The sequence below is a fragment of the Vanacampus margaritifer genome, chromosome 2 (genome assembly GCF_051991255.1).
Source record: "Vanacampus margaritifer isolate UIUO_Vmar chromosome 2, RoL_Vmar_1.0, whole genome shotgun sequence".
NCBI lineage: Eukaryota > Metazoa > Chordata > Actinopteri > Syngnathiformes > Syngnathidae > Vanacampus > Vanacampus margaritifer.
Window position 1 is genome coordinate 52,113,350 of NC_135433.1, and position 27,546 is coordinate 52,140,895.

Below are 27,546 nucleotides of genomic sequence, written 5' to 3' on the forward strand. Positions count from 1 at the left end.
ATATGCTACCATCCAAGCAACATATTTTTCATGGACGCCCCTGATTATTTCAGCAAGACAATGCAAAACCACAACAGCGTGGCGTCGTAGTAAAAGAGTGCAGACTAGACTGGCCTGCCTGCAGTCCAGATCTGTCTCCTATTGAAAATGTGTGGCGTATTATGAAACGTAAAGTACATCGACAACGGAGACCTTTGACTGTTGAACAGCTGAATCTGTATATCAAGCAAGAATGGGAAAAGCTAAACTTAGCTAAAGCTTCAATAATTTGTGTGCTCAGTTCCCAAATGTTTATTGAATGTTGCTACTGTAATTATCTGTTGTCATTCAGCATTACATGATTACATGCTGATCTATCAGCTGCTGGACATTGCTGCGAGAAATTGTTAATTGTCTTTCAGTGACAAGACAAATCTGTTTTAAGAGAACAGTGAAACTTAACAGGTTAGTGAAAGACTGCCACTGTACTGTATATCATCTGAGGACAATCTTTGTGTGCGCGTGCGTGTGTGTGTGTGTGCACTCTCATTTTTCTATGTACCATCTCTCCATTCTGTTCCTCCTTCTCTCCATTGGATTAGCATGTCGCCCATGTGTCTGCTTGCGACACAAACAAAAGCATGGGGGTGAATCATGTTCCCTCCGGGGAGCCACCTCCTCTGTCGCTCTGCTCCACAGACCCCCTGAATCTGCTGCATTCCTTCCCCTGTCATCCGCCTGCGTGTGCGTCTGTGTGCGTGTGACACAGCGAGCTAGAGAGAGAGAAAATTGGTGAGAGGGCTTACTCGGTGTAAAAGAGGAAACATAACGTAATTGAGTGATGTCAGCCTCTGCCTGGTCACTTCTACGTAAAATCATACGCATGAGGCATACCGCATTGCAGAGTGCAGAAATATGAAGACATTTGTCAGGACTGACATTTTTTTTATATTAAGTAATGGTAAGATTTTTTTTTATTAAAAAAAAAAACTTTTTTTGTTGACATTTATTATTTATTAAATATAGTCAAGTCACCATATGAAAAACTATTTACTGTACGCATTTCATTCTAATGTCTTGAGAAAGATAAGATCCTGGTCATGTCATGTGGTGTTTTTTTTTTTGTTTGTTAGTTTTTTAGATGGTGGAAATAGTTTGGTTAAATAACATTATATATGATGAAGAGGAAGATGTAGTTTTTCAAATTAAGCTATTCAATATTTTATATTAATTAGGGGTGTCAGGCGATTAAAATTGTTTAATCGTAATTAATCACATGACTTCAATATTTAGCTCATGATTAATCGCAAATTTTATCTCTGTTCTAAATGTTCGATTAAATGTACACGTTTTTTAAAGTTGTCATACTCTTATCATAAAAGTGGAAAACGTAAAATTGGCTGCATCTTTTAGTCATTGAGCTAGTAATTTCATAATAATTCATAAAATTGAGTTAAAATTAAAAAGATGTACTGTACTGTAAAAAACGAGTGTGAGATTGATTTGAGTTGAGGTTACTTTTCTGCCGCTAGATGGCATAATTGTATTTGTAAGACGTGACAGCGCAGTGCATTTTTCTTTTCATATTAAGAGCTCTCTAAACTCTAACATAAAGTAACTTGTGGAATTCTGCATTTTTTTTAAATTGTGGAATACAACTTGACCCCAGTCTCCACAAATCTATGCATTGTTATTTAAATTATTACTGCTGAATTTTGACGTATTTTTTATTTTGACAAATTAGTAGCATTAAAGGAACTTTAACACACAAATTTTGACACCCATATATATATACCCTATAATATTCTAACGTTCATTAGATTATCAAATAATAGTTAGAGTAATGGGCATGCATGTGAGTATTCAGATGATCATAATATAATACTGTTTAAAATCAACGGATTAAACAAAGATTTGGCAAAGGCAAAAATACATATTACTGCAACAGGCATCTCATCCAGATCTGGGAAAGGTTCCAAAACTAAACAAACAAACAAATGCACCTGTATGCTTCATTTTCTCAATATCATCGTGCCAACTATATATTTTTTTTACTGTTGAACTTTGGAACAACCAAGACACTTCCCAGATGTGATCATGGACAAAATAAGAGCCTCTGGGAGAACGGTGACCAAAAAATGGATGATCTTGTGTGTACAGAGAGAAAGAAAGTTCTAGAGGGAAATCTAGGACAGCATCCCTCTACTAATCTGGGCTTCATGGTGGGTGGACCCCAGGAGACTCTTAAGTGAGAGACATAAAACACCTCTAGGACTCCAAGACTGTGAGAATGAAGATTCTCTGTTCTGATGGGGCCAAGGTTGAACCTTTTTTTTTTTCTTTCACTTATTTGAAACAGTATAGGCTGCATGAGGAAGCCTAGGACCTCACATCATCTGCCTGTAATGCTTGTCATTGTGGAACCTTTGCCCATGTCCACAAATGATAATTCATTCTCATATACAGTAATCCTAATTTACAGTATATTGTACATTTTAGAAACTGTCCATTAGCTCCTATTTATTTTATTTTATTTTATTTACTGTATACAGATATAGGATCTTTGTATGTCATTATTAGTATATCAGTATTCTACAGTCCAACTATTGGTGTACTAATATAATATATGTCAAATGTTGGTCTATATTCAATATTTTGTGCTAAATAATGATACAATAAGGTATTGTAATGCACCCAGTACATATAGTATATGATTTCTGATGTGCGTATTACAGGGCAAATTATTTTCTTTCCTCTATTGTGCAAGAAATAATTAGTCAAGACCACGTTAGGCATTGTGGTTAGTGTTTTTGTTTTTTTGCTTTATTTAATGCCAAATGAAAGCACCACACACTATAGTTTGACTTCATGAACAATGCAAGAGCGGACTGGTCAGATACTGTGGATGGGCCGGATGTTACCCGCGGGCCGTACTTTGCCTAACTGTAGAGTCTTCAATAAACCTAACATGTTATTGAAATAATGGAGGAAACCATACTACCACGGGGGGAAAGGCAAGTAGCTATGAGGAGAACATGTAAATAACCCCCACCCAGGAAGGCTGGATTCCGGATTCGAACTCTCAACTTCAGAACTGTGAAACAGATACACAAATCCCTATTCCACTGTTTGTTTTCTCGTTTGTTTATTTATTTATGCTTGAAAAATAATCTGTTTTAAAAATATAAGAGTTTGCATAATGATTCACTACTAACTGAATAACATTTCATGTTACTGAATAGGCTACATTTGACCATACATTACTATACATTGACATGATTTATATTTCTATGTATTTTAAATCACGTAAGATAGTGCCATAACTTGACCAAAGTGTATCTGTACATCAGCGCAAAGCATCCCTGAGCTGCGTGGAGGTGGAAAAAGTGACTGATTGGATCTAATACCAAAGCGATGACATCACTGCCTTCGATGAGGAAGCTGCGTCGTGATTGGACCAGGGCCTCGGCCAATTGCAGTCGACGCAGTTGGGAAGCGTTTAAAACACATTCTGAAAAGTGTCGGAAAGTTGCTTCCACACTTTTAAGCACCAGGTCCAAACGCGACGGCTGCGAATAAAATAAGATATTTGCGGATTCTTTGGGGACTTTCCCGCCTGCTTCCTTTGTCCTGGACTCAGAACTCTGACCTGTTTGCTCATTTTTAAAGCTCGACCCTGCTCTCATTGTAAATAGACTCAGCAGCAGCACCGATCATGTCACAACATTTCAGGAGTGGACCAGCGTTCGGACTTTCAGCCGAGGTCAAGAGTAAGGTAAGCCGGGGTTTTCTTCCATTTTTTAAACTGGGTATACTGGGAAGTGTATTTGGACTTCGAGTGTTGGGGAACAGTTCGTCAAGGAGGATGAGTGGCCCAAAATGATGCTGCCATTGCACTTTGCCCCAAACGATGCGTGTGTTGTGGTACTGAGGACAGTATCTGTCAAAAGTTGGGATAGGTTTGCACATGCTGTTGAATAAGAAGTTGGCATACTACTTTTCTAACGTTTTTCCAGGTACATGGCAGGTAGTTGCAGGTTGGCACAGTCCTCCTGCCTTTTGATTGCATAATTACTACATGTGAGAACCATGATTGTGATGAAGTTGAAAGTATATTTTCATCAGTGGCTGTTTCCCAAATTAGCACAAAATTTAAAATGTGGTTCTCCCTGGGAATACAAAGGGAACTAATAAAACCATTCAACTCAACATAGGTGAATTTATTACCACAATCATGGACTAAAATGCACTTTGCCCCCCCAAAAAAAAAAGATGTACCTGCTTGATGATCAATAAACATCTATCTAATCTAATCTAAGATTGAGAAAGACTTTTTTAGTAGTACTTTCTCAACATAGGGTTATCCACTTTTCTAAATGTTGATTAGAAACCTTCTAGAATACCATATCCTAGAAATGACCAGGTTTGTTCAGAATGGCATGTAAGATTTATTCAAGATGGGGTATGGAGTATGATTCATTTTTAAAAAGTAAAAGACATTGACAACCGCAAAAAATAAAAAATAAATAAAAATCGTCACTTTGTTTTGCGACAAAAACAATTCACTTGTAAACTGTCCAGGATGTGAATCCTTTTGCACATAACATTTTGTCATTATAATTCTACTATTATCTTCCAGGGAAAATGTCAACAACATAACCACAAACATCATCTCTGCTGTGGACAGGACTAGAAATATAAACAAATTGCTAAATATTGCATATCCAGTATAGGTATAAAACAATTGAATGACCAGCCTTTTAACCTTAACACCAAACCTGCACAAGCCACGTTTGTGTAAATTGCAAAGAATATTCCAAGCATGTACTGTCGTCAACTTCCAATAAGCATGATTTGATGATACAGCAGGATGCTTTGTTTTCCCTCTCAGTTGGCTATTGTATGTTGTGATGAATCAGAGCAGCTCAAATTCACTGTGCAGAAGGTCAGACTGTAATTTATTCCAACAGTAATCCCATCATCATTATCCTCATGGAGTATGAAGATGTGCACATCAGATGGCCCAGGTTGTTGTTGTTCATTGTTGGTATTCACCTCCAGGATCACAGATAGTTTGTTGCCATGTCTTGAGTTATTTGTTGTGTTGACTGAGTCCTCTGACAGTTGGATGGTATGTTCCAGCATGGTGATGTCAGGGAGGAGCGCATAAGCAGCCGGGAGACTGACAGGTACATCAGTCATAAATAAATGGCCTTTTAAGGAGTGACCGGGATCCTCGCTCTGATCTTGAGAAAGTGTGTTTAGCCTAAACAGTTTACATGGAAGTCAAGAATGACAGAACACTGTCCTGACAGAACACAGCCAGCTTGTCTGGTCGAGACAAAGTAGTGCCAGCGGCTCATAAACGGAACTGTAAAAGAAATACAGCCGACCCTCGGAAATTGTGCACCTTATAATCCCTAATGGTGTTTGACTTGTTTAGATTTTGAATTGATTTTTTTGTGATGATAATTGATGCAAATAGAATGAATCAGTTCCAACTGTCACACTTTAAAACTTCAACTAAGGTGTAGTAATGTTTCCAAAGTAAATTTTCATATCTGTTATAAAAACTGTTGTTAATCATTGGGCTGGGGAAAAACAATGGCCTACTTCGGTTAAGTCGACCACAAAAATAGGTCGGCACAAAAATGTCTACCTCGAAACTATAATTAATTTTAAAATCATATTTGTTTGTGACAGCCCTAAAACAATTGTGTAGTGCATCATACATTGGAAGTTCTAACTTCTTTCATTGTTTTAAGTTTAACCCTATTTGTTCTTGAGCCTATTATCACGTTACCCTTGTAGAATGATAGACAGGTACACGCAAAAAGTGAACAAAGACAAGGCACATTCAAAGATGAAAGGGAAATCGGGTCGTGTTGTCTTATCACCCTGATTTCATTTGGATTCCCTGGTCTTGTTTGTTGTTGGATTTTTCCTATTGTTTGAATTTAATGAAGGGCTACTAGCTTGTTTACCTTATGCAGCGTTCCCCACTCTTCTCTAGGGATAGGGTGCGAGCCCTACCGTGAAAACCCAAAACCCGCAAGTAATTGACACGCCTCCAAAATGCTTGATAATTGCCTCAAGATGGTGGCAAATAATTACTTTAGTCTACCTAAAACTCCTCAACTTACTCAAAAATAAATCCTTAGCACCAAAATGCCACAAGTTGGTGCCAAAGCACTATTTTTTTCTCAAAATGAAACTCCTTTATTCATATCAATATTGTTTCTTGGCACCCATATGTCACCAAAGTAAATACATTTATTATTTTGACCAAAGCACAAAATCAGTTGAGTTTTTCAGCAAATAACTGAGGCTAGGTTATAAAAAATCTTCAGGTGCTCTTGAGTAAGTCATCACATGGCTAACTTATCGTCTTTCGAGTTACAGTTCCTTTACCTGGATGTTCTTGAATAATTTTGCCTTGAATTATCTGAAGCACAATGACAGGGCTGGGCTGTAACCAGTAAAGGTGCTGTTCATTCATACTTAACCAGTAGTTTATGATCATAAGAGGACTAGCAATACTGTATACCATCCACTGCGCATTGAGCTTATTTAATGAAAATGTCTGCTATGGCAACTCTTCCAGACAGCTGCTCAGTACAAAACTAGAATAATTTAAAACATTGAAAGACTCGTACTTAATAAATCAATTACTCTCTTTCAAAGGTGGGAGTAAGTCATTGCTTTGCAAGTCACAAGTCTCAAGAGTCAAGACTGACAAGTCCTGAGTCAAGTCCCAAATCAATACTGACAAGTCTCAAGCAATTCACAAGTCCTACACTTTGAGTTTCAAATCCTTTCGAGTCATTTTAACAAAATCATAGATGTTATTATTTGGGGTGAGCATCAAAGTAGGAATCAGGGACTCAGGGAGTGAACCCAGAATGGTGCAACAGATTTCTGTGTTTGCAATGTGTTACCAGTGAGTTGACAGTCCCATTAAGTACGCAGCTAGCAACGATAATTAGCCGATAAACAACTGACATTAGCTTACTTACCGTTCTTTATGCAACTTCAGATGTTGAACGAAGTTTGAATTTGTTGCCTCTTGGACATACTGCAATTCATTTTTTGTTGACCACCTCATAGTTTTTGTACCCAAACAACTAGTGGTGCAACTGATCACAAAAGTCACGGATCGGATTGTTTTAAAAAACAAAAAAAACGAAATGAAATCCTATAAATAGAACTTTGTCTTAATTTATTTTATAAAATGCTTTTGCCCATTAAATATTAAAAAATATATACAAACTCAAAATGTCTAATATGGCTGTTAGGATTTAGGAACACAACTTTAAATGCAATAAAAGGTTATATTGCACTTGTAATGCACTTGAAGTTGTGTTTCTAAAATCCAAATGGCCATAATGGACTTTTAGAGTTATTATTATAATTTTTTTAAGCTAGTGTTTTATAAAATGACTATAAATGAAGGCAAAGTTATATTTATTTATTTTTAATAAGGAAAAATACATCTAAGTTTAATTTAAGGCACATTCCTGTCGTATAAACAGGGAGAGTGGATTCCAAAGTAGCATAGATCCACAATAAGAAAAGCAAGCGAGCCAAGCAACAGCTGTCAAACTACTGTTGCTAGCCAGGCACTCGATGCTAACGCTAACAGTTAGCTTTTTTTGGCATTATGATAATGGTGGTAGAAAATATGTCATTTAAATAAAAACGTCGATAATGCGAGCCTAAATGTAAAAGGGAAGTAGTCAAGCTGGCGTTCATGCCACCATGCAGGCAGACTTCAAAGTAAAATCCACCAAGGCTGTTGCATTGGTGTCAAGTATTATTTGGTCAGCTTTATTTTGAAGTTTCCTTTAGCGTAGGCGGCATGTGTTTGCGCCTTTACGGCTTCCCTGACATGTCTAAATGACGGCGCTGTCAGCCCAGCTCGCACACACGCGCGCACACACCGAGAGGAACTTACTCATTAATATACATTTGAATCTTTTTGTTTTGGTGGAAGGAGCAAATCAAAGGGCTTACAAGTCATTTTTGGTCAAGTCCAAGTCGAGTTGCAAGTCTTTTAAAAAATTTTCAAGTCAAGTCTAAAGTCGTCAAATTGACTCGAGTCCACACCTCTGCTCTCTTTTGATGAAGTCGGTCAAGCAGGAAATGTTGTCAAATGCCAACTCTAATTAATACTAGTACCGACTCCTCTGGCATATGTATAAATCTAATTAGATTAGTCAACAGGCTGATACTTGATGAATGAAGGCTGATTCCAAATAGGAGGAAAATAATTTGAGACGGAGCTCTCGATGATGGTAAAATCTGATTTGGTGCTATTTGGCTTTGAAGGAAGTAGCTTGTGTTTCATGAACATGTCTAGAAAGCAACAGGGTAGGAATTTTGGTATAAAGTAAAGGATTCTAATTGATAAGATAATACTTATTTTTGGGGAAGATTGCATGGAAATTTTATCCACCTATACATTTTCTGTTGTGCTTGCCCTCATATATAGGGTCTCAGGTGAGCTAGAGCCTTTCCCAGGTGACTTTGGGTAAGAGGCTGGGTACACTCTGGACTGGTAGCCAGCCAATCGCAGGGCACATATAGACAAACAACCATTCACTCTCATCCTGTCTAGACAATTCCGAGTCTTTAATTAACCTAATGTGCATGTTTTTGGAAACTTAGAGGAATCTGGAGTACTTTGAGAAAACCTACACAATAGTAAGGGAGATTAACACAGGAAGGCTAGAGCTGAGGTTCAAACCCTAAACCTTAGAACTGTAAGGCACACTTGAAATCCACCTCCTGTATGAAATGTTTTTTGTGTATTTTTTTTCATGAAAGTTAATAGAGATAGAAATGTATGAACAACGAAGACCAAAATGACCATGGTTGATTACTAAATCTAAACAAAAAAATAATGTACAGATTTGTGCGCTTGAAATTCAATTGAATTTTGAATATGTCCCATGAAAATGCAAACCCTAAGAACTTCTCGCACATGAAAACTTGTAAAATGGAGCAATAAAATTACATTTTCATGCATGCAAGACCCTGTGAAATTTTCAGCAATGGAGATAGTGATTATGGAGATAATTTGACAAGTTGCCGCCTTCACAGAGACCTCTTCCTGTGTTGTTATTGTTTTCCATCTGCAGTATTTAAAAAAACGGTTCCACACTTCTTTTGCCCTAGTCATCTTTATAAGTAAACAAAAAAATTCACTTGGCTGACTTTTGCCATGTTTTAGTTCACCCCAACTTATGCACCTGACCATGTATTTTCCTTTTGTTTCTTCTTTGTGTTTGCTGTAGTGTTGTGCAACATGGGAGAAGCTGAAAGCTACAGTGTTAAAAAATAAATAAATACTGGAGTGTAGGCATCTGTTTTTGTTCTCTAATGTACAACTTCTGTGATGATTCCTACAGGGTGTGTACAATTGAAGCCTATGGTACAAATAAGTACTGATGGTTAGAAAAATTACATAAATGGTGCAAAGTGACCATGTCTGTAGTATAGTTTAATGCAAACAAGTACTAACACTGTTTAAAAAAAAAAAAATAAATCTTTCAGCCATTATGTAATTGTAACTTAAGTGCATAATACGTTTTCACGCATCAATACATGTTTTCAGTTGTTAACGTATGTTCAAAGGTGAATGACTCTTTGGGGTGAGTTGTTCTAACAAAAAGGTAACATTTGAATACGTGAACTGGAATTAATGTGCTAAGTTTAAAAGTGGAAGCCGGATAAACACATTCTATTTTAAATGTTGCCATTGTTGTTTTTTATGCTAGAGTATACAGAAGGCTTTGATGCAGCCTCTGACCTGAAGAGGTTGCTTAAAGCAATTGTATTACACAAACGGCCAGCAGGTGGCAGCAGAGTATAACAGCTCAAAGAGGGGCCAGTTTTTTCCCCAGTTTTTTCAACATGTTTGTGAATAATATTGCTAACTTAGCTATATTCTAATGCTAATTGCTGCAAAACGGAAACAGATACAAATATACTTTTTTTTCCTGATGAAAGAAGAGGCTCTAATCTTTCTTTTGGTAGTTTCAATGTTTTTATAGCAATATAACACAATATTCTGTGGGCCTCAGTCAAAATCCAGTAAAACAGCCAGAAGCAAAGGGGGTTGCTTCAGTCAAAATGGCTGCAAGTGAATTGAGTTAATGTGCCGTACATATACGGCCTGAAAGTTACATTCATCATATAGAATATTATAGGAGTAAATATATACCTTTTATAAACACTATATCATTCTACAAGTTAAAAAAAAAGGCTATTGAGAAATCTAAATCTCAAACATTGGCGGAAAACACACCAGAACAGTCTGCTATCTACTGCTAATTGTGGGTGGAACGGTCACCTGCGTGGCCAGAACTCATGCTGTTATGTTGGCACAATTTAGATTTATAAGTTGTGGACAATTTATAACTTTTTTTGCTTCATTTAATTAAACATACATTGGTGTATGCAATGAAGTCAGCGCATCGTGGTGTTTTTCACAGTTGTATGGCCTGCACTTTAAAGAACTAAACAGTTGTATCAAGATCAGGAGTGGGCAACTAATGCACTTTGTGCATTTTAAAACGACTGTCAACGGTTCTTGTGGACAATTTTTTTTTTTGCTGTTTGTGTACCTTTTCAGCCACTCTTCAGTTCCCAGGCTGGATTACGTCTGCTAAAAAATGCTAAAAAAATAAAATAAAAACATTTCTGTCATAAGGATGTTAATCATTATTTTAGTGTGTTTATCTTACCCGTAGTTCGTTGAATGTGTCTTGGCACATTGTTAACATAAAACTAAACCATGACTGTGACTTGCAGAGATGGGACGTTAAGTACAAGTATGTTATTGTACTTGAGTAGTTTTTTCAGTACTTTTTACTTTCTTGAGTATCTATTTTTAGACTACTTTTTACTTTCTTCCATTACATTTTAACATGAGTATCTGTACTTTTTACTCGAAACATTTTCAACAAAGTTGTTACTTTTGTTTTAAGTGCACGATAAAGATTAACATAATATAGACCTGGAAGAAAAAGCAGCCATCAATGTTTCCTGTCTCCGCCAATTATATGAAGCATACACCTGGTCCCCTACATCCCATCTTGTGATTGGCTCTACATCGAGTTATGACATGACGAGCAAATAGCTAGATTAGAACAATCCGGAAATATGAGGGCAATGCGCACTGCCACTACAGGCGATCATCTGAACTTGATAAGAAGAACGCTGCAGGCCAGGCAGCCAGTCAACAATTATGAAAGAAGGTTCAAGCATGTCCGCGAGGAGTGCACCAGCAGCATGAGTGATACTCAACACTGTGGACAGGGCAAGTCAGTTAGCCGAGCCATGCAAAAAAAAATGGCAAATTGATGTAGGAGGAAACCTCAGATAAAAAAACTTTTTACTTGTACTCTTTAAGTACATTCCAGAGCCTGTATTTTTTTACTTTTACTTGAGTAATCAATTGAGTGAGTACTTCTGTGTCTTGTGTGAGTACTCGAGTGACGTGTGTGAAACATTAACATCCCGATCAGTTCTGTTTACTTAAGCAACTCTAAGGCCAAATTCCAAAGACATGCATGGCAGGTTCATTCAACACTCCAAATTGTCCATAGGTGTGATTGTGAGTGTGGATGGTTGTTTGTCTCTGTGTGCCCTGCGATTGGCTGGCAACCAGTTCAGGGTGTACCCCCGCCTACTGCCCAAAGCCAGCTGGGATAGGCTCCAGCACCCCCCGCGACCCTTGTGAGGACAAGCGGTTAAGGAGATGGATGGATGAAATTTCATCACAATTTCAAGGTAACCTGTAAATTGTTTAATTCTTTGCCTGTAACATTCCCAAGCCTTTTTACACAGTTAAGGCAAAATATAGCGCATTTGTGGCCAAACGTTTCAACAATATGGCCACCATATTTTGAGGGTATTCTATGTTGTAAGAGCGGACATGCCAATTAGCTAAAATGTGTTATTGGAGGTAGGGCTCTAAATGAAGACCCGCCAACCCGCCTGCGGGTTAAAAATTATTTTGGTGGTCATACTTATATATTTACATATTTACTAGCAAATTTGGCTGGTAATGCGAGAGGAATAGATCTTTTTCAAAAAATTCGGAAGACCAAGGTCATAGCCTTATGTAAAAGAAAAAAAGGGCTTTTTTTACCATCTTGTAATAACATAAAATAATAGGTAATAACAAACCTTTTTAATTGGGTGGATTTCCCAATGCTGTGTTTTCCACACATAGGTTCTTATTAAATTATTGTGGGGGGGGGGGGGACTTGCGCTAGAGTTGGTAGCCAATCTACAATATTTGCAAGTTTAATACATAAGGCTCATTTACTATTTCTGAATGAGCTTTCGTGTGATGTGGCATTTTTATATAATAATAATAATAATAATAATATTGATCCAACCCATTTACTTTGAAATAAAATCAGTTCGGACTCCACAAGAAAGGAAAAGAATACAACGAAAGCACCTTGGCTGTAAGCAGGACCTTTGCGTGTTGGCTTGTCTTGATCAGGCTGAATGCCATTCACTGTAAAAGGGAATACTCTCAAAAAGGCAGACTGAGGGAGAGAGAGGGAGTGAGAAATATGAGCTTGGCCAGTCTCGGCGAGGGAGAATAGGTTAGTCAGAGGGAGGGGGAGGCTGCTGGAGTGTCTGGGAAAGCTGTTTCTCCCAAGTTTGGTGTGATCTAGTGGAAGCTACACCATCCCCATCCCTCCAGCTTGGAAATGTTGCTTGTGTTGGCTACTGATCTCAGACCGTCAGGACTTATCTATGACACAGTCAGGAAAAGGGGACAAAAGTGTTTCTTCTTGTCATGTCAACATACTTTAAACTGAGAGTGCTGTGCCATTTGCTGTGTTTCAAAGAAGAAGAATGGACAGATTGTTGTCTTTTATGTCTGTATGTACACTGATATTTCACGTTTTGTCTTTATTGTTTATTGTTGTAAACTCTATATGTTATACTCCAGTTCTTTATACCACCGCAGTATAGTCATTCCATGGACACTAGGACATTTGGAATTCTCTATTTTTTTCCCTTCAAATTGTTCTCCTGCTTGATCATAAATCATGCATACAAAAAAAAAAGAGCTTGTTGATTGCCAATTGTTTCTATGACATAATGCGGTAACTAGTGTTGTTCCGATACCGTTTTTTTGTGTCCGATACCGATTCCAATACGCAGCTTTGCAGTATCGGCCGATAAAATACCTAAGTTGTTTTTTTCCATCAACATGAAAAAGCTATCCTGCCATTGGTTCAGAGCATTCAAGCTCAGCATGTAGTAAACATGTCACACATCAGTGAATGTCGTGCATGAGCAAGACACAAGATGCTGCATCCAAAGTCCTCTATTAGAATTAATGGTATCGGCATGTTACTTGTTAGTACTCACCGATACCGATACCACTGTTTTAATGCAGTATCGGTATTGAAACAACACTAGCGGTAACACTGATTAACTACTGTCGGTTAAAAGGATTTTGAAAACACATTAAAATAAACATTGCAGTCATCTTAAATGGGGGTAATTACAGAAAAACAAAAGCAGATGCTGATCAAATAAGGGGACCTTGCTTGCCATTTACTATAAACCAGTGCATTCAGTACTTTCAGTTTCAAGTATTTTTGTCATGGGCCAAAAACTGTTCAAATTAAAATACATTATAATGAAGAAGAGCCAAATAGCTCCACCTTTAAAGACTAAGACTAATATTGTTTAATTCAAGCAACATGACTTCAGGACATTTGGATCCGCTGCATGAGATTTAGGTGGAGCTCGGATTTGTCAAGTCATGACGACGGACGGTTTAACCTCTGCTCTGTCCTCAGTTGGCAGGCAAGTATGACCCTCATATGGAAGAGGCGCTGAGGTTATGGATTCAGGATGTTACCAGCAAGAAGATTGGAGAAAACTTCATGGAGAGTCTGAAAGATGGAGTCCTACTCTGCGAGTAAGTGAGCTAAATATAACTATTGACTTTGCAGCATGACATAGTTGGGAATGAATACTTATGTTCATACTTAATGAACCATGATCAAATATTACAAATGTGGGGAAAATATAACATCAAAAACATTGAAAGCCGTTACAATAAAACTGCCTATCTAGAAAATGGCGACCTCCCTGATTGTGTCAATGAAAAATGAACATGATCATCTTTTTCGTGCCTGACAAACGACTCTGTTGTTTTTGTGATTTGAAGATGCACATTTTTGTGTACCTTTTTCATCTCTGTTTCTTTGTAGACTCATTAACATTCTCCAGCCAGGCTCAGTAAAAAAGATCAACAACTCCAGTCAAAACTGGCATCAGGTAATGTCAGACCGAGTTTTCACGTGCTCTCTCTTCTATGGCATGGGAACTAACGTCAGGCCAGGGAGTTAAAGTTGTTTTTTTTTTTTTACTTGTGACTGCATCCTCTGTGTCAGGCTTGTGCATGATGTGCATGCAAATACGTGCTCTCGAGCAAACTCTTTGTTTTTTTTAGTTAAAATTTTTTTTTTTTAGTCTTGAGTTATAGTTTGGGCTGTGCTCGAAGCCAGCTTCTTCTTTTTTTCACCAGTTTCCATCCCCTTTGTGTCTTTCGCCAACAATAAATGCCGCTTCACCATTTTTGCCTTGAACTCTGGGCTCCATTAATTGACCTGACCAAGTCTACAGACTTCAGAGCCCTACTGGGTTTATATTCATTTAGAATTTTAAAGCAAACCATTCAGTGATTTATAGCCCAGTCGCAAATGAATGAAACTTTCTAACTCATGTTTTACCTTATTTGAATGCATTATTCAGTAGGGGTGTGAAAAAAAACGAAACAATTCTCATAAGAATTGCGATTCTCGTTTAGTACGATTCAGAATCTATTTTAAATGTCCCAAAATCGATTTTATTTAAATTATTTTATACTGTCTTGCCTTTGTCTGTGTGCGCCTTTATTTGGAGCGCTGTTCATGTTGTACCCAATTTGGCCACTTAGGGGCAGTGTGGTTCCACGCGGTCTAATACACTGTTAAGTTGTAGCCACATTAGAGAGTAGAAGTCACGATCAAGTTATTCCAATAAAAGTTGTTTTGTTTGCAGTATGGAGCCGATCTTTTGAGTGATAAAGGTGCCGCGAGTAGCGCGCTAATTAGCATTAGCGAGTCAGACTGGAGTAGATCATTACAATTCCTTGCACATTTATAGATTGAAGCAAAAATCATTGTCAATCAAATCATTTTGAATCAAAAATCGCTCTTAATCGAAAATCGATTCTGAATCGAATCCCAGACCCAAAAATCGGAATCGAATCGTGAGACATTCAAAGATTCCCACCCCTATTATTCAGTATGTAAAGCGTAGATTCATTTCCCACCTATTCTATTCTGCTCTGCCTTCATCAGTTGGAAAACATTGGGAATTTTGTCCGCGCGATCACAGAGTACGGCCTGAAACTTCACGACATCTTTGAGGCCAACGATTTGTTTGAGAATGTCAACCACACTCAGGTCCAGTCCACTCTCATCGCTTTGGCAGGAATGGTGAGCACAAACGCTGCAAATACTGTACTGTACTTTTGATTTTGTTGTTGTTTTATTCTTCCTAAAACAAATAAACCGTTAGACTGCTACTTGTCTGTGTAGATTCACAGTTTTCTAGTTCATGATAATCACAGAAGGGTTAATTTGGTCCAATCATCTTCAACTTTCTCAGTTCTGCATAGATGTAGAGCCTCCTATTTTTGCCTCTGATGATGGGTGGAGAAGGGGGGGGGGGGTCCTAAATAGCGTGCTGTTGTTGTTATTGCCTAGCGTGGCTAGTGAACGACCACCCTGCACACCAACCACTAGTTTACTCGCCTGGTGGCAAAACAACTCATTAGGACCATTCTTCCTGTGGAATGAGACAATCTTTGGGGGAGGGATAGCAGGACATTGTTGTCATCAGACTGTAGTCCTATCTTCCTCTTTTTCAAAATGTTTTTTTCTAGTTTGACATACAGTAGAATACTTCATTTATAACTCATTTTAATTCAGAAGCTACGAGTGCCCAAATTTGATCTACAAGTGGTCCATGCCCTAATAAGTGTTCTGTGCAAATAATTACACATACAATTTATTATTATCTCATTGAAGAGTGATCTGAATTTTCTTAACAAAAGTGAGCACAAGTTTTTTTTTGCTTCAAATCAAACAGCCTAATTTCAGAATGTCATTTAAGTGGTTGTCAGTGCGCCTTCCAGTGGACAAAATTTTGTGAAAAACTGCATTAAGTGTTCCTGATGTGCAATTTCTGGCCCGCGGGCCTTATTTTTTGACACCCCTGACTTATACCTCTTTCAAACTAGCAGGCCTCACATGGCTGTCCTGAAAGAATTGTCCTTTCTTTTTCAAATGCAAATAAACTACCAACGCTGGACCCAAAGAGCTGCCATGTTGTTGCGCCATGTGCTTGTGCAAAGGTGACCTCTTCATGCCGAGGTCATTGCACTCCGCACTGCATGAACATGACCACGTTTGCTTCTCTAGATGTTGTCTTTTGGGTGAACTTGCTTTTGTCTGAGGGCGTTAGTGGGTTTCAAGTGCACTGTTTCATGTTTTGAGAAATATCCTTCAACAGAGCAGAAAAGATCCCTGCCACGGATTTGCAGTATCACAATAGAGTGACCAGCCATGCCAGGGAATAATATCCAATTGTGATCATCCCCAGGGGCACTAACAATAACAATAATACAAAAGATACCACATAATCCAGTAAACACACAAATAAAAATGACAAAGTAGAGCATGCATAAATGCTCACATTTTATGACTGTGATGTGTCCTCAGGCCAAGTCGAAAGGGTTCCACTCCAAATATGACATTGGGGTCAAGTATGCTGAGAAGCAGCAGCGTCGCTTTGCTCCAGAGAAGCTCAGGGAGGGCCGCAACATCATCGGCTTGCAGGTCAGCAGCCACAGCATCCTCCCTCTATCCCACATTTGGGCAGAATGATCAATTTTGCCCTTCATATTATGACAGGGGTGGCCAAGTGCGGTCCTCGAGAGCCCCTATCCAGCCTGTTTTCCATGTCTTCCTCCTTCAGCGCAGCTGATTCTAATGATCAGCTCATCAGCAAGCTTTGCAAAAGCCTGACAACGATCCTGATCATGAATCAGGTGTGTTAGTGGAGAGAAACATGGAAAACAGGCTGGATAGGGGCTCTCGAGGACCGCACTTGGCCACCCCTGTATTATGAGAAAGGAGTCTGAGGAGACAGGCTTGGTAAGACCTCGAACGCATTGGCCAGCGGTCCCCAACCTTCTTTGCGCCATGTAAAGAAAGGCATTGCAGATGATCAATACAATAACATATTTTTTGTTCAGTCCCTCTACTGTATGCCACCCAATAGTCGGAGACTCCTGATTTAGAAAAAACACAATATCATCAATAAAAATGATAGGGTTGCTGTGTTTAGGGATAACGATAGCGCCTGGTCACACCGATTTATAATCAAATAATATTCAAGGCGGTAGTCATAACACAACCTATTTTGTCTCATCTCTAGATGGGCACCAACAAGCTTGCCAGTCAAAAAGGTATGACTTCTTACGGCACAAGACGCCATCTCTATGACTCGAGGATGGGCATGGACAACCCAATGGACCAGTCGACCATCAGTCTACAGATGGGTACGAACAAAGGAGCCAACCAGGTGAGGAGACGCAATGTTAAATCTCTTTGTTGCGACATTCTAACAATTCGTCCAAATTTGTAAGTTGACAGGGGAAAAAAGGTAGATGAAAATGTTTTTTAAAATGCCTAAAAAGGTGACCATAAAATGTGCAAAATGAGCAGAAAATTACCCTATAAAGGCACACAAATTTCCCCCCAAAAAGTCATAAAATTTCTTTTAATAAAGGCAGAAAAGAAAATGTTCAAAAAGTAACTATAAAATGTCCAAAAACAAATGCAGAAAATGACCATGAATTGTCTTTAGAATTGCCAAAAAAAGTCAGAAAATTTATTATAAATAAAGGCAGAGAAAAAAACATTCAAAAAGTAGCTATTAAATGTCAAAAACAAGAAAGAAATCCCGAAAATACTCATCAAATGTACACAAAATTGCCCAAAAAAGTCAGAAATTTTATTTTTAAAAAGTCAGAAAAGAAAGTTTAAAAAGTAACTATAAAATGTCCACACAAAAAATAAATCCCAAACATTGCCATAAAATGTCCTCAAAATTGCCAAAAATGTCAGAAAATGTATAGCAAAAAAGGCACCAAAAAATGTTTTAAAAAAAAAATAGCCAGAAATGTCCAAAGAAGGAAGAAGAGAGGCAAAACATTACCATTTGTCCGTAGTGTTTTGCTCATCACAATGTGCAAAGGTTTTGCGGCTCCAAGCAGATTTTTTATTTTTTATTTGGCCTACAGTGGCTCTTTTGACAGTAATGGTTGCTGACCCCTGCACTAGCCTTTATCGTTAAACTAAGAGCACCATCTAGAGGAGACAAAAAATATCACAAGTGCTTCATTTGACCATCTCTGATTGGAACACTAAATGTTAACCAAGTTAGTTTAAAATAAAGAGATACAATAAATAATGAAAACACACAATTTATCACAATATATATTTGTTAATTAAAAGCCAAATATTATTTTGAAAAAACATGGGCAGGTGACAAAAGTGTAGAATAAACTTGTGTATATCTTTACTAGGGGTGTGCCAAAAAATCGATTCTCATAAGAATCGCGATTCTCATTTAGTATGATTCTGAATCGATTTTAAATGTCCCAAAATAGATCTTATACTGTCTTGCCTTTGTTTGTTTGTGCCTTTTATTGGGAGCGCTGTTCATTTTGTACTCGATTTTGCCACTTAGGGGCAGCAGTGTGGTTCCACGCGGTCTGATACAATGTTAAGTTGTAGCCACATTAGAGAGTCGAAGGAAAAAGTCACAATCAAGTTGTTCCAATAAAAGTTTATTTTTATAGCGTGGAGCCGTTCTTTTGAGTGATAAATGTGCTGCGAGTAGCTCGCTAATGACTGGAGTAGATCATTACGATTCCTTGCACATCTATAAATTGAAGCAAAAATCATTATCAATCAAATCATTTTGAATCAAAAATCGTTCATAATCGAAAATCGATTCTGGATCGAATCGCAGGCCCAAAAATCGAAAGGAATCGAATCGTGAGACATTCAAAGATTCCCACCCCTAATTTTTACCCTGGTAATTTCTGATTGCATTTTCTCTTTCCAGTCTGGTATGACGGCACCAGGAACAAGGAGGCACATCTTTGACAAGAAGCTGGAGCTGGAGAACTGTGACACCAGCACTATATCGCTGCAGATGGGCACCAACAAAGTGGCCTCCCAGCAGGGCATGACCACCTACGGCCTCCCCCGCCAGGTCTACGACAACAAGTACTGCGCCAACCCTGCCGAGACCTACTACAACAATGGGAGTGAGGCCGAATTTGATGGCTACAACCAGTACTGTGACTAAGGAAACCACAAGCAGCCTCAAATGCCTTCCCGGCCCCACTCCCACCTCTTTGCTAATTTTTAGACCACCAACCATGACTTTGTGATGAGCAACTCCTTCCCCCAGACCTTTATTTAAACGCCGATTTGACGTCATTGTCGCCTCCATTCCCGATCTATTTAACATTTTTAACTCTTTGGAAATGTTTGTCTTTCCATGAGTATAACAATAGTGTTTACTTGACGTCCTAACTTTCATATTGTGACCCACTGTATTTCATCCTAAACGTATTTAATCACTTCTAGAGTGGTCCAGACCCTCAAAAGGTCGATATTCAATACCTGTGCTATTTATAGATCATTTTTAACAACATTAGATTCCTATGTTGTAACTAGACAGCCAGACTAGACAGAATTTGTCATGGACAAGTTACCATGTTGGTGCTACTGTCTTTTTGGAGTGCAATCCGTGTCCACATAGACAAGACTGGAGGATTTCCAGTATGTGGACAATTTCTTGTAGGCACCTCCATTGATTTAAATAGTCATCCACCTATCAAATTACCCCTGATTCCTGATGTAGGCACATTGATGTGGACGATTACCTAAAATGTTGCTTATTGAGTATAATGAAAACGATACAGACAGTCAAGAAATTATCTTACAAGTAAAACTTGAACAGCATTCAAAATTTGAATATAGCCACCTAATTCATATAACTTCCTTTTGCCTGTGAACGTCCCAGCTTTACTTATGTGCAGAAAACAGATTGATAATGTATGTAAAGTATGCACGCTAATTTCTCTTTCTTTTCTTTTTTTAAAGATACCATAAGGTATTGCTGTAACTCACCAAATGTCTTGAATGTAATGTTGCTATTAGTGTCACAAGCTGCTGCCGGATACTTGTATGTTAAGAAAATATGTGCACAATCTATGGGCCGCCAGTGTTGAGTACATATTTCAAATGGAGTTCCACAGTGTGGTTCATATTGTTGAGATTTGCAGTCCCACTGTGCTAAAATTGGTTGCCTTCAAGCTTGGAGTAGAGCGCCATCTAGTGTTTCAAAAGTTTCACAGAAGACAAAAAGCATGTGAACAAAGTTGTCAGTCATATCTTTTAACATTCCTTTAATTGAATAAAATGAATTTTAGCAATGGAGATAAGCATTTTTACAGTGCATTTACTGATCTGTGTAAGGTAAAATATATCAAAATGTTGAGTAAGTGGTAAAATTGCGCCTGTCAAGAGTAGGCTGTGTTTCAACAATATTAAAATGTCTTTCTTTTTCTATTCTGGCTTTCACGAAACATGACATTTGTGCAATAAAAACACTTGAAAACTAAAATCCTGATTTTCTATAATGATCTTAAGATGCACACAAAAAATGGAAACGTTATGATTCTAAGAAGAAATCATTGATTGGATTGAAATCCACACCAGAAAATATCACATACTAATAAAAAATACCAGTGGCGAGCATAATAAGGTATTAATAACGCTGATGGAAACATTGTGTTACATGTTAATTTAACAATTTAATACAAATACATACTGAAAAAATAGCTGCATGGTACAGCATATAGGAATGTGAAATGCTGGGTTTTATACATACATGTATGAGGATAAATTAAACACTACGTTACATTTTTCAAGAAAATACCCAATTGTGCTAACCGACATATACTATATACATAGATGTCTCATTGAGCGGGTGGATGCAGTGCTGTCACGTCCACCATATTGGATGTGGCAGCTCTGCCCAGAAAACGTATTCATTCCTACCATTACCCATTCAGATATGTACTAATTTTGGGAAACGGATACAAATTTGGGAAACAAGTTGGCTTACACTTAAGCAATTTGTCCCACCCAATTCTGACATCATGGCTACACCAGTTAAAAAAGTCGTCGTTCAGTCTCACTTTTGAAAGGTAATTCCACAAGCTCTGGCTAATGAATAATCCTCAATAAATGCTCCACTTCCAATATGGTGGCAAAGTTGATCCATCATTCAAGGTGACATTTACGTAAATACTTGATATCTACGATGAGAAACAAGAACTTGTTGTAGTACCAGTAGAGGGGGTAAAGAAATGATCACTGATTGGCTGCTTCACACGCATCTATCCAGTCACTGTAAACATCCACTGGTTCCGACAGGTCTGTTGAAAAAATACTTAAGGAAATTGTAAAATGCCAGAGAGACACCGGTAAATTTTCATTTAATTTTATCAGAGATGTCACTGAGTCTGGGAACTCTCTCCACCTTCTGTTTTTATTTGAAATTAAAACAATATGTGAACATTTTACATTCCAGATATTTAGAAATTTTGGAAAACAAGTAGCAAACAAAAGGAAGGTATTTACTTGTATACGTTTTCATTTAACCTTTTAAGACATGCTGCTGTGCCTGGGAGCTCACTGAACTTTTATTAGAATTAAAAAAAAATATATATATATATATATATATATATATATATATATATATATATATATATATATATATATATATATATATATATCTGGTACGTAACTGTATGTAAAAAAATAAATAAATAATGAAGCCTGCCGACCTGAAATTAAACTTTTTTTTTTCTAAAAAACAACAAAAAAAAAAACAGCCTTTGGAGTTTCCAAATTGCATTCTACTACATTGCAATGTCGATTTTAATTTGATTAATTGTTCAGCTCTCCTGTACCCTACGTTGGTATGAATTTGATAAAATTACAGAAAGGAACTTGACATACATTTCACCTGAAAGTCTGGAAAACTCAGCATTTAAAAAAGGATACAGGTTATAGGAGTCTGGAACTCCTCCAAGCAAACACTGCATGAAATAATCCCCGTGTTTCGTGTCCGTTCCCTGGAAAGAAATAGTATTTGTCTACACATACACGTTGTGCATTTCAAGGCATTTTGAGCTGAACTCACATTTTCACGTCACAGGATTTCTCGTGGTTACAAAACGGGCATGTGAACTGGGTGTCCAGGTTGCCTGTCATTTTTTTCTTGGGGGGAGGCTTTCGCTTGGATTTTCTGCGCCCCATTTTTGTTGTCCTAAAGTTGAGAGGGGGGGGGGGGGGGTTGTCATAATATTTCACATTTACAACTTTTCCCAAAATAATAATAATAATAATGAACCTCAATGTTTAGTCCTATTGTCAGAAAGATATTAATGTGTTTATTATTGTGGTTGACGTTTGGTGGTGGTTAGTAAAAATATTGATGTGCTAGGAACTTGCAACGAAAATAAACAAGATCCGATCCACCTTTCATCAAACGTCATCCGTCACTCTTTTAGCTAGTTACTGCTATTTGGTTACTGGTAGTTAAGCTTAATTGCAGTTTTGTATTTAATTTTGTTGACATCCATCCATCCATTATCTGAACCGCTTATCATCAGAGGAGTACAAGTATAGGGAGTAATTAGCTTAAAATTTTTGTAGGAAATGGATTTGACTGATTTTTGCCACACGAACTGAGTTAAGACTTGATTGGAACTTGAAGTTTACTTGAGGCAGACTTCTTACATGCATACGTGACTTGGCTCCACATGGCGTTAGATTTGCTTTTGTGCTCAGTATTTCCCATTACGCTTGCGTAATTGTGGCACAAATCTAACGCCATACTGATGAACTCACTCAGGTAACATCGCGAGAGTATGACGACAATACTGTGTTTAATGTACTGTACATCCACTGTATATATATGTATATATGTTACTAAGAGAAATGAGAATTGATGCTTGCATGGTATATCATGTTAACTCACGGTCCGTGACCCGAATATGACGTCATATTACTGCAACATTTAGCGAGCTAACGAACACCAAATCTAACTGTCGACTACAAATAGGGACGCATCACTACGATGCTGATTATGTTTTTGATGTCTGGATCGCCCTTTCTGTAGCGCATTTTAAAGGCTGCGATTGAGTGTTTTTGGATGGTTCATACTGAATGGAAGACAATGCAACAGCGTTACGTTTAACTCACGTTCTATCGTGCGTGATCGTAATCACAACTCCTTGTTATGTAGGTATGAGCATTATAAGAGGCAAATGCTTCTAAGTCTGACTAGGAAAGCGCAGAATAGGAAATTCTATGCATAGGTTTATTAACACAATAACAGACTAGTTAACTCACAGTTGTGCGAGAGCTAGTTAGCAACATGGTTTACCAATTGAATTACGACGAGAAACACACGTACCTTCGAATATGTTTTTTTTTCCCGTTCAACGATGTTGATTTGTGAGTCTGATATTATTTTTTGTCACTTTATTATTTCGACAAAGCCACTAATTTCTTTGGAGCTTAGTTTTACCAACTACTAACTGGGTTGTAGGCTCATGTTGTGAATGACGTCATCAAGCCTCAAAATTCCAAGCATTGTAAATGTTTAATATCAAACATGAAAACATTACAAACACAAAGTGGCAATCGTTACATTAAAGTTCACACGGTTCATCTCTTAAATGCTACCATATGTACCAAAAAAAATAGAAAATAAAAATGAAGCTGATTACATAACGTGTTTTCATTTGAATTAGCCTATATATTTATATATATTATATTCATCTTATGACTAACGACTATACACGTCAAATAAGTGTTACGCTTGCAAATTGTGCTCAATTAATAGCATAAAAATATGTAAAAGGTTGTATAAAAAAAACTGTGGAGATGGGCGTCATTCAAAAAAAATTCACGAACACTATTGGTTAACGTCACTCCAGGAGGCGTGGTTGTGGAGTTAAGGAGAAGTCAGAAGCAGTGGTCGTACGGCTGCACTTTGGACTAATAATATCAGAAAATCAGTATTGAACTTCAGATAACGAAATAAAATAAGGTATGTCTTTACTTTTTCTTGCTATGAGTAACAATTACAATCATCCAAATTTGTGATATGCTTATGAAACAAATAAAACGACCTTGTGCCGGTCATGTACAATGTTAACTCTCCCTTACGAAACGATTATCATAGAGCTAAGATCAGATGTATTTTTGTGCAAGTTTGTTTTTTATCAAATCTTTACCTTGCCACCTAATAGATATGCGTTTCTGCTGTTAAAAAAAACATGCTTCTTGCGTAGTCTTTTATTTATTTATTTTTATAACCCATCGTTATCTGTTGCAAGCATAAGTAGCAGCCTGCAAGATAAATACTTTATCTCAAGAATTTAAAGTGTTATCAGCTTGGAACATCATTACTTCTAAAAACATGTACAGTATATGTTTGGTATTTTTCACATCTTTAATGTTAATGGCATGCCTGCATTGCTTGTGTTGTTTCATACCTTTTGGATGAATGAACTAGCAATCTATTCTGCTGTGTAGTGTCGCCATGGCAACCGAGGGGGATCCCTCAGATTTGGTCAAAGTGTTACACCTTCTAGTGCTTTCCTTTTCCTGGGGCATGCAGGTCTGGGTCTCCTTCATTGCAGGTAAGAAAAGTCGGAGGGCTTGAGAATTTGAGTCATCATCACTTGCCTTTTCCTGATATTTTACTTCTGGTGCCTGCAGGTTTTGCTTTGGTGTGCCAGGTGACTCGGCACACCTTCGGCCTAGTGCAGAGCAAGCTTTTCCCGGTTTACTTCTACTGTCTGCTGGGAAGCCATTTAGTCAGTTTGGCTATTTATGCAGTGTATCATCCGAGAGAGCTGCTGGACACGCATGAAACGGTGCAGGTAAGGCTTCTTTTTTTTTGTATAGCACTTGAATTGATTCCATTAAATGTGCAAGTGGTTGGCACACTGTTTTTGCTATTATGCTTGCAAATGCTCATCATGTTATCTTGCATTCTGTTCTTTTGCAGATGGTTCTGTATTTTGTTGCGTTGGTGATGGCGGGGCTAAATGCTCAGTGGTTTGGTCCGACAGCCACTGAGGTTATGTTCCTGATGAGGGAGGTGGAGAAGGAGCATGGTCTTGGTAACCAGGTTGGACTGTTCGCCCAAAAGGAAGGTTATGCAAAACTCAAGGAGCGAGACCCCAAGTATAGAGCCTTCAAAAGAAGGTTCGGCCACTACCATGGGTTGACCAACCTCTGTAACCTGATAGGAGTCATCTGCACCACAACTAATTTGATCTACATGGCTCTAAATCTACCTACATTTTAGACATGGTGAGGCGTCATGGTCTAATTGGGTCCAATTGGGTCCAATTAGCCCATACGGATTGTGTGGTTTGATTTATATATTGTGTCATTTTTGTGCTTACTTTTATTTTATTTTTTTGTTTAACGCCTTTAATTGTATCTGTTATAATGCAATCTAACAAGAGCTTCACATCTTTTATCATCATTGGAGTGACTGCTAATGTGCCCAAACCAGGCAGCATAGTGGAAACTCTAAATTGTCCTTAGCTGTGATTGTGAAAGATTGTCAGTTAATATACTGTACACAACAAAAATATAAACGCAACACTTTTGTTTGTGCTCACTTTTTTATGAGATGAACTCAAAGATCTATAAAAAAAATAAGAACTTCTTCCACTTACACAGTATCACCATTTCTCTCAAATATTGTTCACAAACCAGTTCAAATCTGTGACAGTGAGCACTTCTCCTTTGCCATTATCATTTACCCCAACTCAGAGGTGTGCCATATCAAGAAAAACAGTCAGCACTTACCCCACCCACCTGCCCCCAATAAAACAAAACTGCATCTTTCAGAGTGGCCTTTTATTGTGGGCAGTCTAAGGCACACCTGTGCACTAGTCATGGTGTCTAATCAGCATCTTGATATGGCACACATGTGAGGCGGGATGGATTATATCGATAAAGTTGAAGTGCTCACTATCACATGTTTAGACTGGTTTGTGAACAATATTTGAGAGAAATGTTGATATTGCGTATGAGGGAGAAGTTTTAGATCTTTGAGTTTATCTCGTTCAAAAATGGGAACAAAAACAACAGTGTTGCGTTGATATTTTTGTTGAGTGTATGTGCCCTAGCATTGACTGGTGACCAGTCCAGGGTGTACTCCACCTCTCACCCAAATCTGGGTGTGGAAAAGCAGTATCGAAAATGGATTAATGCAAGAACAAACTGTCTTTATGTCCATAGCTGCCTGAGCCATGCATCTCCAGTAGGGGGCGATAGTTAAACACATTTCAATGTTAGCAAACAATCTGCAGCAGAACATTTTTATTCTTTGAAAAGACGTGTTTAGTGTTTTAATTTTTAAATGACACTGGACACATTTTGTAGATAGATCAAACTTCTGGAAAGACCATATTGATTTTCAGGAACCATATTTTGAATAAATATCGATGCTAAGCAATTTTAGCTATTTATTTGCCCAAAATGAAAGCTTTTTTTTGTTTGTTTTTGTTACAGATGTCATGTGGATTTCAGGGTTCTGTTAGATGAGGCTTATTACATTTTAATGTGAGCAGATTACAGAACATAGCACCGTGTTGGCCAGCAAGCTTATGTCTGTGTTATAGTGCTGACATCAGTACTAATAAATGGATTAAGTGCATAAAGTACAATGATTGTATTACAGGTTTTTTGCTTCTAACAAATAAAACAAAATATATATATATATATATATATATATATATATATATATATATATATATATATATATATATATATATATATATATATATATTTGAATGTTTCATTCAGTTTAATTTAAATTTGACCCCAGTGAGGAAAAGCGGTACAAAAAATGAAAGCATGGTTGGACATTTCTTTAGAAGAAGATAAAAAGGTGCTATGACAAATATTGTTCCTTACGGGAAATATTGCAGGCGGTAATTAAACCTTTAAGCAAAGAAGAAGCTAGTCAAATAATTAAATCATGTTTACGGGAGCAGGGAGTGATGTGTTTATATCAAATTCTTTCACAGGGGCACAGTTGACTGCTCTATTGGTAATGATAACTCAAGAAAAGACAACTGTGAGTTAGAAGTGCGGGCAAAAAAAAAAGAAAATCTGTAAGTGTGGGTGTGTGAGCAAAAGGAAGTACAGAAACAAACGCTTTTGCCAGTAACATAATCCTCATTCCTAACACAAGGAAGTAGATTTTGGCATTTGAAAGACAAAAACTGGCATCAGTAATATTGTAAAATTGTAAGATCAATTATATAAAGCGATGCTG

At 37.7% G+C, this 27,546-nt stretch overlaps 3 protein-coding genes across 5 annotated transcripts; 2 read left to right on the forward strand and 1 right to left on the reverse strand.

Moving 5' to 3' along the window:
• Window positions 1-3,469: 3,469 nt before the first annotated feature.
• On the forward strand, window positions 3,470-20,784 carry cnn1b (calponin 1, basic, smooth muscle, b). 2 transcript variants are annotated; one of them, XM_077557856.1, is made up of 7 exons: window positions 3,470-3,754; window positions 13,821-13,942; window positions 14,238-14,304; window positions 15,372-15,509; window positions 16,797-16,913; window positions 17,515-17,661; window positions 19,213-20,784. In XM_077557856.1, the coding sequence occupies exons 1-7, from the start codon at window positions 3,695-3,697 to the stop codon at window positions 19,456-19,458; spliced, it is 897 nt and encodes a 298-aa protein (XP_077413982.1). In that variant the 5' UTR covers window positions 3,470-3,694; the 3' UTR covers window positions 19,459-20,784. The 2 variants fall into 2 exon arrangements, with proteins under 2 accessions (XP_077413982.1, XP_077413983.1); XM_077557857.1 differs by lacking the exon at window positions 3,470-3,754 and adding an exon at window positions 11,631-11,775.
• elof1 (elongation factor 1) lies at window positions 18,911-23,815 on the reverse strand. The gene is made up of 4 exons (XM_077557860.1): window positions 23,650-23,815; window positions 22,372-22,497; window positions 22,233-22,303; window positions 18,911-21,601 (listed from the first exon to the last, which is right to left on the reverse strand). Exons 2-4 carry the CDS (start codon window positions 22,485-22,487, stop codon window positions 21,537-21,539), a joined length of 252 nt encoding a protein of 83 aa, XP_077413986.1. The 5' UTR covers window positions 22,488-22,497; window positions 23,650-23,815; the 3' UTR covers window positions 18,911-21,536.
• On the forward strand, window positions 23,772-26,932 carry tmem205 (transmembrane protein 205). 2 transcript variants are annotated; one of them, XM_077557859.1, is made up of 5 exons: window positions 23,772-24,288; window positions 24,777-24,883; window positions 24,963-25,126; window positions 25,255-25,562; window positions 26,778-26,932. In XM_077557859.1, the coding sequence occupies exons 2-4, from the start codon at window positions 24,784-24,786 to the stop codon at window positions 25,555-25,557; spliced, it is 567 nt and encodes a 188-aa protein (XP_077413985.1). In that variant the 5' UTR covers window positions 23,772-24,288; window positions 24,777-24,783; the 3' UTR covers window positions 25,558-25,562; window positions 26,778-26,932. The 2 variants fall into 2 exon arrangements, with proteins under 2 accessions (XP_077413985.1, XP_077413984.1); XM_077557858.1 differs by having other exon boundaries at window positions 24,145-24,288; window positions 25,255-26,932.
• Window positions 26,933-27,546: the final 614 nt, after the last annotated feature.

Excerpts from the sequence above, each read along its gene's own strand:
- elof1 (XM_077557860.1), bottom strand. The coding sequence starts at position 22,487 with ATGGGGCGCAGAAAATCCAAGCGAAAGCCTCCCCCCAAGAAAAAAATG. Across the intron at positions 22,304-22,371 it reads AAATCCTGTGACGTGAAAAT|GGAACGGACACGAAACACGG; the intron begins GTGAGTTCAGCT and ends ATTTCTTTCCAG. Across the intron at positions 21,602-22,232 it reads GTTCCAGACTCCTATAACCT|ACCTGTCGGAACCAGTGGAT; the intron begins GTATCCTTTTTT and ends TTTTTTCAACAG.
- tmem205 (XM_077557859.1), top strand. The coding sequence starts at position 24,784 with ATGGCAACCGAGGGGGATCCCTCAGATTTGGTCAAAGTGTTACACCTT. Across the intron at positions 24,884-24,962 it reads CTGGGTCTCCTTCATTGCAG|GTTTTGCTTTGGTGTGCCAG; the intron begins GTAAGAAAAGTC and ends TGGTGCCTGCAG. Across the intron at positions 25,127-25,254 it reads ACACGCATGAAACGGTGCAG|ATGGTTCTGTATTTTGTTGC; the intron begins GTAAGGCTTCTT and ends GTTCTTTTGCAG.
- cnn1b (XM_077557856.1), top strand. The coding sequence starts at position 3,695 with ATGTCACAACATTTCAGGAGTGGACCAGCGTTCGGACTTTCAGCCGAG. Across the intron at positions 13,943-14,237 it reads GATGGAGTCCTACTCTGCGA|ACTCATTAACATTCTCCAGC; the intron begins GTAAGTGAGCTA and ends GTTTCTTTGTAG. Across the intron at positions 16,914-17,514 it reads GCAACATCATCGGCTTGCAG|ATGGGCACCAACAAGCTTGC; the intron begins GTCAGCAGCCAC and ends TCTCATCTCTAG.